The sequence below is a fragment of the Drosophila takahashii genome, chromosome 3R (genome assembly GCF_030179915.1).
Source record: "Drosophila takahashii strain IR98-3 E-12201 chromosome 3R, DtakHiC1v2, whole genome shotgun sequence".
NCBI classification, from domain to species: domain Eukaryota; kingdom Metazoa; phylum Arthropoda; class Insecta; order Diptera; family Drosophilidae; genus Drosophila; species Drosophila takahashii.
In genome coordinates, this window is record NC_091681.1 from 37,618,272 (window position 1) to 37,627,951 (window position 9,680).

Consider the following 9,680-nt stretch of genomic DNA (forward strand, 5'->3'; position numbering starts at 1 on the left):
ATGCTATTTTTAAATTAAATTTATCAAAACTAAAATCTAGGGAAATAAAATGGAATTTTTAAGAATAAAAACGATAAAATGGCAGATTAAACATTTATTTAATTAAGTTTATATCTATCATACTTCATCATGCAGCTTGAACGTACCTCAAATAAATGCTTGCCAGTGTTGCCACCCTGACGCTTTACGAGGTTGCCAGATGCCAAGAAAAGTATTTGAAATATTATTTACTTAATTTAAATATACATTTATAATTGTATATTCAATAACTTTTATTTAATAATACAAAACAGCATTTTAACTTAAAATATACGGCCCTGTTCTAGTTTTCACTTCCGAAAGATTCACACGGAATCGAATTTCTTAAGGGGGATTCCCTAAACTGTTGAATTGCTGAATTGTTGAAAATTCAACAAAAAATTTCAGCAATTAAGGGAACGACCCAAAATGGTTCCTGTTGAATTTTCAAACAGCTGTTATTTGTTGAAAAGTTTCACGGAACTTAAAGCATGTAAGCATGATTTATTATTGCTAGTTACTGTCTAAAAGTGTTAGCAAGGTAAAAAGAACCACAAATATGCTTTCTAAGTTGATTTTAAAATAAATAATGCGTACTGGTGATACTAAAATGTTACAGAGTTGCCACGACTTTTAAAAAAAGGTGACAGCTCTGGCTTTTCAGCAATTCAACAAAATTTTCAGCAGCCCCGAGGCTGATGAATTGCTGAAATTTCTGAAAGTTGACTTTGTATGGAACAGCTGATTAACAGCTGACCAAAATTCAACAATTCAGCAATTCAACAGTTTAGGGAATCCCCCTTTAGACTAGTTTCAGGACTTACTTCCGAAAGAATTGCAAGGATTTAAATATCCCTCGTTGTTACTTTGTTAACTTCCGAAAAATTCACATGGAAACTTTCCGCCAAGCATTTGACAGGCGGACTTAAATCCGCTAGCATGAAATCAAATTCACTTCCGAGTGAAAACTGGAACAGGCCGGATAAACTCCTAATTTCACATTCAAACACTTTTATTTTAGGTGAACAAACAGTATTGAACTTAAAATTTAAACCAAAAAATAACATTGAAAATCCTTCTTAAAATAAAGGTAACCATTCATGTTTTAGCGTTAACTCTTAATATACTTGATACTGAGATGCTCTGTCGTCCTGCAACTTCCGAGTATAAATATAATATTTAAATAAATTTACCGCTCGGGTGCGTCCAATCTAAATAGGGAGAAATTAAATTTAAAAACATTCCTTAAAGTCTTACTAAACAAATATCTTACTTGTGCACTGTAATGAGATTGCTGGCCTCTACCCTCGTATCTTGGGGCGTTAGGAAACAATACTGACGAGACATCCACTCCAAACCCTCCCCGATCAGAATTTCTGTGATAAACTTACGGTTTACTTCATCCTGAAATAATATGCATTCTTCAAGGTACTCAAAATAATGTCGAATAATAAGTCAACTCACTGTAAACACATCGTATTCGTCGAGGAAGTAGAAGGGATGATCTGAAGTGCTCCAAAGTCCTTTGAGCAAAGAAACCGTGGTAAACGAGCGTTCACCTCCCGATAAGCTTCTCGTGTTGGAAGTTTCATTTCCACTGGGTGGATACACATTGATCTTCCACGTCTTCTCCTTGTCACTGGTCTCAAAGCTAACTTTGAATTGCCGCATAGCAAGTGCTTGCTGTAAATAATCAGAAAAGGTGTTTTATAAGATAAATATAGTGAAGCAGTTACTTAAATTATACCTCAAACTGAAACTGAACCATGGTAAAGTAGTGATGACGCGATCTCTGGAAGAGCTGCGCCCGCTGATGGTACGCCATGCGTAGCTTCTTGATCACCGAGTCTACGACGGCCAAGTGCCGCGCCTGAAGACCCAGATCCTCGCGCAGCTCAGCCAAGCCTCTCTCCACTTCCTCAGGATTATAGTTCAGCTGCTCCACCTGCTTGATCTTCGACTTGTAGCGACTAATTGACTCCTTTATCTTTTCCTCCGATTGCGTCGTGGCCACAAACTCTCCGAATTTCTCAGCTTCACTGCGAGCCCTTTCCAAATCCCTTAACATGGCCGCCTTCTCGCCGACCAATTTCCGCTCGAGCTGCAGGGTTTTCTCCAAATTGCGAGTGTTTTCCTCGTAGTGAAGGTCCAGGCTGCGGATCTTGCTTTCCACTTCGCGAGTTTCGGTGTCGAGTGTGGAAAGCTTTTCGTGGATCCCCTCAAGGGATCTCTTTTCTGCTGCCTCAGCGGCCTCAAATTCGGCCTTGCTTTCCTGCAATTCAATCAGTTTCTGCTGCAGCTGTTCGCGTTCCTCCTTGCATTTCTCAATTTTCTCACCGCTATCGGCTAAATGGGATTTCTATGGGAAGAACACAATAAATTACTACTTGAAAGTAATATTATATGGCCTTAGAACCTACCAGACGATCATATTCGGGCAGCTCTTGATAGTCAAAGTTTTGCAACTCCATTATCTGCTGCATTGCCCGCTGATTCTTCGCTTGATGCTGGCCAATCATGGCACTCTTCTTCGTAATCTCCTGATGGGTGTTCTCCAGCTGCCTCCTGTGCTGCATGTAGTCTATTTCCAGGGAAGCCTCCTTCTCCTGCAGACCACCTTGCTCCATTTGCAGCTGGCGTATGCGATCGTCTACGTTTATGTGTATGTAGCGTGCAGGATTTATTCTAGTCGAATAGACGGCATAGTTGGGCGACGGTATGTACTCCAATCCCAAATTGGGCACCAGCACGCGCGACAAATGGGGCGGCACATTCTCCGTGTCCGAGGTGAGGAATTCGGCAATCTCCTTGGACTCCGTCACCAGAACCGTTTCGATGCGCAGCATGTCGATGAGGTAGTTCATGACCACAGGATCATCGCAGCTGAAAGATATATTATGAAACATGGATTTCTTTGCTTATTATTAAATTTTAAATGAATTTACCTGATTTCATCGATCAGCACTGTGGTATTTGGTGTGGTGGGACGCACTTTATTCCTGGAAACATCATAAACCCGATCCGTAAACGGACTGGTGATAATGGTGGGCATATTTCCGCCAGGGAACTTGTTCTGCAGCAACGTCCGCAGCGACTGGCGTTCCCGGTCGGAGCTAACGATGTAGGAGCGCAGGCAGGCCATCAGTTGGTTCTCAATCAGATCCCGATACTTGGGATTGGGCGCACTAATGTACTGGCCCAGCGGTCCGCGGGGCATCCTATGCGCATTGGAGCCGGCATACTGGGTGCGCAAGGCATGAACCACCTGAATGGCCTGCTCACCGTAAACGGAAAGCTTATTCGACTTGTTTCGGGACAGCGCCTCGATTTCCCAACTGATGTTTTCTGTAGGAAAGATATGATAATCTTAATACATAGATAAAGTAATGGGTTATTAACTTACGTTTGGCTTTATGGAGCTGCTGTCTTTCATTCTTCACAGCCTCCACTCTTTCCTGTACCGCGTTAATTTCTCGCTTAATCTGCTGCTGTTCCTCCCGCAAACGGGCAATGATCTCTTCGCTCTCGGCCACCTGCTTTTTCAGCGCCTCCATCTTGTGGGAGTGCTCTTCTCGCTGCTCCTTCACCCGATTGAAGTCGGCATGGTAATTGCCAATCAGTTTCTCGCACTCAGCGTACGCGTGTTGATCCTCCCGCATGCGTCGCTCGGCGTTCAGCATCTGGGCTTTAATACCGCTGGATTTAAGGAGCAAATCCTGCACTGACCGCTTGGCTGCTCTAAGCTTTTCATCCTGCACTTTGTAGGTGGCCAGAATTTGATTTTTAGTAGCCTCAAACTCGCTGTTGGTGAAGCATAAAGAAATTAGTAATATATTCTTTAGATATATCAGTAAACTGACCTCAATTGCTGGGTCAAAGTGGCCTGCGTGGTCTCTTTTTTGGATGTGGTTTGCTCCAGCTTGGCCTTCTTGTTTTCAATCAGTTTTACCGAGTGCTCGAGATTGTCGAGCTCCGTCTGATAGTTTGTCACGGCCATCCAAGCTAGCTTTGTCCTGCACTGCTCCAGTTTTACCTTGACCATTTCCTTGTCCCTAAGCATGGCCACCTTTTCCTCTTCAGCCTCCACCTGCTTGGCCACCACATCCCTTTTCTGTTGATTTAAGAAATCCACAAACATTGGGAGAGTGTATATTATAAGATAAATCACTTTTACCTTTTCAAGCTGCTCCAGATCTTGGGTGAAATGGCGCCGCTGGGCATGGCACTCGGTCAGACTGCTGGTGCAAACATCCAGTTGAGTTGCCTTCATCAGCAGTTTGTAATTGGAAGCTGGCTCCAGTCTGCAAGTAAACGAAAAACCAGCTTAGTTGGCATTTTCTTTAGGGGGATGAGATCGCCTTACTCTTTTAGGAATTCCCGCGCTGCCTCCTGATTCAGCACAAATATGGGATTCTCCACATTGATGCCGAAGCAGAGAAGCATGCGCCTTATCTCAGCCACCTTCTTGGAGACGCTTCTGCCGCGGGCATCCTGGAGGTCGTAGGTGGAGGATGAGTGGCGTATCTGACGCACAACCGTGAGATGGGGTCCAAAAAGGTCCGCTTTAAAGGGTCGCAGACCCGCATTGGAAAGGGTTATGGCGATGGTGGCACTAGCTTCGCCGTTTTTAATAAGTTCTGGAATACAAATTAGATTATTGGATGCTTGAGGTGCCTTTTGGGTAACCCACTTTGTATGCTGCTTGCTCGATTGGTGGCCCTAGCACTGCTGGTCAGTCCAAGAGCCAAGGCAGTGATCACGGCGCTCTTGCCACTGCCATTATTGCCCACCAGAAAGTTGATGTTGGGTCCAAACTCAATGAACAGATTGGAGTGGCACATGAAGTTGGTGAGGCGCATGGAAATTACTTTGCCACAGCGATCGAAGGCAGTTGGAATGGGCAACTCAGACTGGGAATATAATAGTTATAGTTAGATGTGTGGTTTATGGGGAACTTATATGGAATCCCTACCGATAGACTAAAGTTGTTGACACGCTGCGACATGTTTGGACCTGTCCGTCGCTGCGACTGCGTGATTTGAGACTGCGAAATGGCCACCTGCGATTGAGACGCTTCCTCGAAACTCATTTCCTCTTCCTCTTCGAGGTATTCAATGTATTCCGCCTCGTCCTCTGCCTCGGATTGGGTTTGCTCGAACTGCTTGCTCCGCTTGGAACTCGGACCCGCGGTGGAGCTATCGCTATCCGATCCGGACGACGGCATCCGGCGAATCCTGCCCCTGCGACTTCGCTCCATTTGGTTTCGTTCTCTGCGTGGGAAAAAGCGCGGGCCGATTTGAAAGTAAACAGTTCGATATTAACCACGTTGCTACTTACTTGGTTTGCTTTTCTAGGTTGTATTGGATTTTAATAATCCGTTGCAATGCTGATTATTCCGATGCGAAATAAACTAAAGCGCAGTAGCTTAAACAATTTGGAGAAATTTCGCTAGCAACAAATTTTTTTACTCCGGCTGCAGTGTGACCAGATTGTTCGAGCACCTAAGCGCGAAAAAAATGCCACCATTGACGCAGGTACAGTGGAGATTCCTTTGCATGTACAATTTATATACGAAAAAAATATGTTTATTAAAATTAAAGTCTTTAAAATTTGCTTCTGACAGATATTTGAAAGTTAATTATATGCAGAGGTTTTAAATGTTACATTACTAATTATTGTTTTTTTTATATACATTTAATAAGCTGTGTCGCACATAAATTATGTACTCACAAAAATAAAATTTAAAATGTATTAAATAAAATATATACTTTATGTGGTTTTTAATTGTTACTACCTAACTAATCTCTACTGTATCATCAAACATCACTTTTTGGGATTTCAATTGCGCTTCTAAGCTATCACACGAAACACCATGTCAAGTTCAGATGAAGATTGGTTTAACCAGGATGAGGATGATTTGGTGCAGGATCTGGAGAAGAAGGTCAAGTCCCTGGAGCTGAAGAAGAATGAGGAGCACATCAAATGCCGGGCTCCCGAGGGTAAGAACCTTAAAAACAAAGCTACTATAACTCTGACTATGTAAAGTTTTCCGTTTTCAGTGGGGGATTACTTGAAGCAACTTGACCTGGAGAACTTTTCCGGGAATGTGGGAAATGACGGCAAGGGCAACGGTCGGTTTTCCCTAACCGACTTAATTAAGGCCCTGAAAATGCCGCCCATTGACATGTTCCTGTACTTCTTATCCGAGGAACGTGATCTCTTCGTGAATCAACTGCTGGCCAGTGACAGTGTGAAGCGAGTGGGTCTGTTTGTGGACATCCTGAAGTCGCTGTGTCAACTGGAGTTGGGCGGATTCGATGAGGACTTCCTGGCCTCCTTCAGCCGACAGTCTGTGCTGCTGGACAAGATCAAGAACCTGCTGTTTGCCAAGGCCTCAGTGGGTAAATGCGATGAGGATTCGGCCCTGATATTGACCCACATAAAGTGGTTGCTCCTAAGGGCCCATAAACATGGCGTTCTTGGACCTCAGGGCTATGAATTGGTCGAGCTCTACAAGAAACTGGCTCCTTCCTTTAAGAGCGACCTGCTTGAAGGTCTGGAAGCTTTCACCGGCCACCTTTCCCACAATGTCAAGGGGCAAATTTATCCAACGCTGGAAAAGTTACTGGGCAAGGAAAAACCAGAAGATGAGCAACCCACCTCGGACAAAGTAGTCCAATATCTGAACACACAGCGGCATTTACTGAAGGAGGACTTTTTAGCACCTTTACTCGAGTTTGTGGAGCAGCTGCGCAACGGAGGAGATCTCCAGGAGCAGGAGCAACAGGGTCTTCTGTGGTCAAACACTTATCTCAATTTAAATCCCCAGTTTGCCGAGGCTCAGCGTCACAGCCTGGTTTTCCTGAAATGCCAATCTACAGATGGTTCCACTAAGGACAATAGGAATGGACTGGACAACATCAAATCAGGAGCATTGCTTTGTCTCACCACCAGTCTCGCCTTTGATGATCTTATTCTGGCTTCTGTTGGCTACACAGAGCCAGAAAAACTAAAAGAGGGTTGTGTAAGTCAGAAAAGTATAATTTTTAAGACCTTATATACCTATACCTTCCTTAAATCCCCAGCTAAGTGTGCAGATTGTCAGGCAGTACAACATAGGCAACATCTACGACCGACCACTGACCATGTTCCAGACACCCGTGTTCTTTGAACCCTACCTCAGGGTCCACAACTACGTGAGCACCTGCAGCACCGAGCAGTTTCCCATGCGTCGCTATATAGTTGATGGAGAAGTAAGAAAATATTTATTATAATAGAATAACTATTAATTTACTATTAGAGCCCTGCATGAATGGATTCAATGAATTATTTTGAATTTTTTGTTTTATATGAATGAATTAATAAGAATTTTGAGTTTAATAGAATTGAATGAATGAATTGCATGAATTCTGAAATAATTCAAACGACAATTTCTTTTGAAGAGGAAAGAGCCATAATTTTGTGATTAAATCTGCATGAAGTTTATTTTTTAAGCAGTTAACATTGATTTGCTAAAAGTTTTCCACTTTTTCTTCTCAAAAAAAAGCACAAAAAAAACTAAAAAATTTCAAATTTCAATTAATTGGGAATGAATTAGAAAAACATTCAATTTATTTCACATAGAATTGAATTAAACAAATCAGAAATTTCATGGCATACTATGATAAAACAAAAATTGAATGATTTATGTTTATATTTACTATATAAATATTTTAGTTGGAGATACCATCGCCTGCGTACATCAAACCAGGAGTTAAACTGACTTTCAATCGCAAGCCCTTTACACTGGACCAACTGCCTCAAGACCTCCCATTCAACGAGAGTCAGGGAAGAGCTTATAAGGAGGCTCTTAGCAGGGAGTTCAGCATTATACAAGGTCCTCCAGGAACAGGCAAAACCCACATATCAGTCGAATTGGTCAACAGTTTGATACAGAATGCCAAAGTTCTGGGCACAGGACCCATCATTGTGCTGACCTACACCAATGACTCGCTGGACAAATTTCTGGTGAAAGTTTCGCAGTACACCCAGGAGATCCTTCGCTTTGGCTGCCAGACGCGAAACCCCCAGATAGCCAAGTTCAATGTGCGCACCATGATCAATCCGGATCTGGTGCCACCGCGCTTGAAGCGAATCTGGTGGCTGGTCAACTGTGAGTACAAGGAGAAGTTCCAGCACCTGCAGAGTCTGTATGCGAACTTTGATGGCAGCGAGGAGAGCTACCAGCGGACACTGGTGGCCCAGGAGCAGCTGCATCAGGTGGCCGACCGGATCGACACACTGCGAATGGTTTTCCAGTTTTTTTTGGCCAGGGACAAGGATCTGCTGGCCATGACCACCACATGCGCGGCTCGTCTCAACTTTCTGTTCCGCCTGCTGCAATCGAAGTGTGTCGTCTTCGAGGAGGCGGCCGAGATTCAGGAGGCACACATCCTGGCCTGCCTAACGCCGCACACGGAGCACGTCATCCTCGTCGGCGACCACAAGCAGCTGCAACCCTTCACCGGCAGCAGCAAGGTGCCGCAGATCTCCCTCTTCGAACGTTTAATCCTGGCCGGTTTGCCCTACTCCCTGCTCAACCTACAATACCGCATGCGACCCTGCATTTCGGAGCTCCTTGTGCCCAGCATCTACGACGAGCTGCTCTGCTCGAAGTCTGTCGAGGAATACGAAGACGTTCGCCTCATGGATAAGAACTTGTACCTTGTGCAGCACAACCAACCGGAGCAGCGCTCCTCCGACATGTCCTTCGAGAATCCCTACGAGGCTGGCATGTTGGCCAAACTAACCGAGTTCCTTATCGAAGAGGCCAAGTACAAGCACAGTGATATTGTGATACTCTCACCTTACAATGCACAAATAGATTGCATTAAGAAAGCGGTAGGTAATCCCTATTTATCATGTGACCTAAGATTTATAAAGCTTCCTTTACAGCTTCACCGAAAGTATCGTTCGAGCGTCCAGGTGGCCAGTGTGGATAGTTTCCAGGGGCTGGAGGCCAATATTGTGCTGCTGTCATTAGTTCGCAGCAACTCCGCCGGCCAAATTGGCTTCCTGCGTCTTCCCAATCGGGTTTGTGTGGCGCTTTCTCGCGCCCGCTGGGCCCTCTACATCATTGGGAATCTGGAGATGCTAGAGAAGTCCTACCCGAATCTTTGGAGCCCCATTGCCAAGCGTTTGGAGGAGAGCCACGCCATTGGAGAGACTTTTCCCACAATAAACAGTGCCTGATAGGGAAATAATAACAATTTAAGCATGTACATTTGATTCTCTCTTGACTTTATTTATATTGATGAGGGGTTTTTGGTGATTGAAGATCGGCAAACGATGTGCGCCTCGTTTATGTCATCAGTTTACATAATTATCTTGTTATACCTCGACATTTAATGGAGTTTACAATGAGGGCCGGTCATGGAATTGGTGTGTGTGTGTGTGTTGAAACGTTTCCATGCAGGATGGTTCTTCTTCGGCCATTTGGTACTTATAAATATACTTCTTTATTTTGTATTTTTTGCTGCACGCATGTTATGTACACATAGTTTATATTTATATAAGATCTCTTTAGGTCTAAATATGCACAGTAGGGTGGGTATATTTATCTTACTTTAGAATCGGAGGGGCGGAAAGTAATCTGTTTAATCCACCGAGGGAAAATAAAGGTT

At 44.0% G+C, this 9,680-nt stretch overlaps 2 protein-coding genes across 2 annotated transcripts; one reads left to right on the plus strand and one right to left on the minus strand.

Moving 5' to 3' along the window:
• Nucleotides 1–1,024: 1,024 nt before the first annotated feature.
• On the minus strand, nucleotides 1,025–5,634 carry SMC6 (Structural maintenance of chromosomes 6). The gene is made up of 13 exons (XM_044395550.2): nucleotides 5,356–5,634; nucleotides 4,991–5,288; nucleotides 4,709–4,928; nucleotides 4,382–4,655; nucleotides 4,193–4,319; nucleotides 3,879–4,129; nucleotides 3,422–3,819; nucleotides 2,964–3,363; nucleotides 2,439–2,901; nucleotides 1,766–2,377; nucleotides 1,483–1,701; nucleotides 1,292–1,422; nucleotides 1,025–1,229 (listed from the first exon to the last, which is right to left on the minus strand). The coding sequence occupies exons 2-13, from the start codon at nucleotides 5,273–5,275 to the stop codon at nucleotides 1,208–1,210; spliced, it is 3,402 nt and encodes a 1,133-aa protein (XP_044251485.1). The 5' UTR covers nucleotides 5,276–5,288; nucleotides 5,356–5,634; the 3' UTR covers nucleotides 1,025–1,207.
• A 186-nt stretch (nucleotides 5,635–5,820) lies between these two features.
• LOC108070079 (NFX1-type zinc finger-containing protein 1) lies at nucleotides 5,821–9,285 on the plus strand. The gene is made up of 5 exons (XM_070216505.1): nucleotides 5,821–6,017; nucleotides 6,078–7,042; nucleotides 7,104–7,271; nucleotides 7,735–8,898; nucleotides 8,953–9,285. Exons 1-5 carry the CDS (start codon nucleotides 5,891–5,893, stop codon nucleotides 9,247–9,249), a joined length of 2,721 nt encoding a protein of 906 aa, XP_070072606.1. The 5' UTR covers nucleotides 5,821–5,890; the 3' UTR covers nucleotides 9,250–9,285.
• The last annotated feature ends 395 nt before the right edge of the window (nucleotides 9,286–9,680 follow it).

What these genes read in the sequence shown, in the direction of transcription:
- SMC6 (XM_044395550.2), bottom strand. Translation starts at nt 5,275, where the DNA reads ATGGAGCGAAGTCGCAGGGGCAGGATTCGCCGGATGCCGTCGTCCGGA. An exon ending in GTGCTGATCGATGAAATCAG is followed by an intron (nt 2,902 to 2,963) that starts GTAAATTCATTT and finishes TATATCTTTCAG; the next exon opens with CTGCGATGATCCTGTGGTCA. An exon ending in AATCTCATTACAGTGCACAA is followed by an intron (nt 1,230 to 1,291) that starts GTAAGATATTTG and finishes CTCCCTATTTAG; the next exon opens with ATTGGACGCACCCGAGCGGT.
- LOC108070079 (XM_070216505.1), top strand. Translation starts at nt 5,891, where the DNA reads ATGTCAAGTTCAGATGAAGATTGGTTTAACCAGGATGAGGATGATTTG. An exon ending in CAAATGCCGGGCTCCCGAGG is followed by an intron (nt 6,018 to 6,077) that starts GTAAGAACCTTA and finishes TTCCGTTTTCAG; the next exon opens with TGGGGGATTACTTGAAGCAA. An exon ending in GCTATATAGTTGATGGAGAA is followed by an intron (nt 7,272 to 7,734) that starts GTAAGAAAATAT and finishes TAAATATTTTAG; the next exon opens with TTGGAGATACCATCGCCTGC.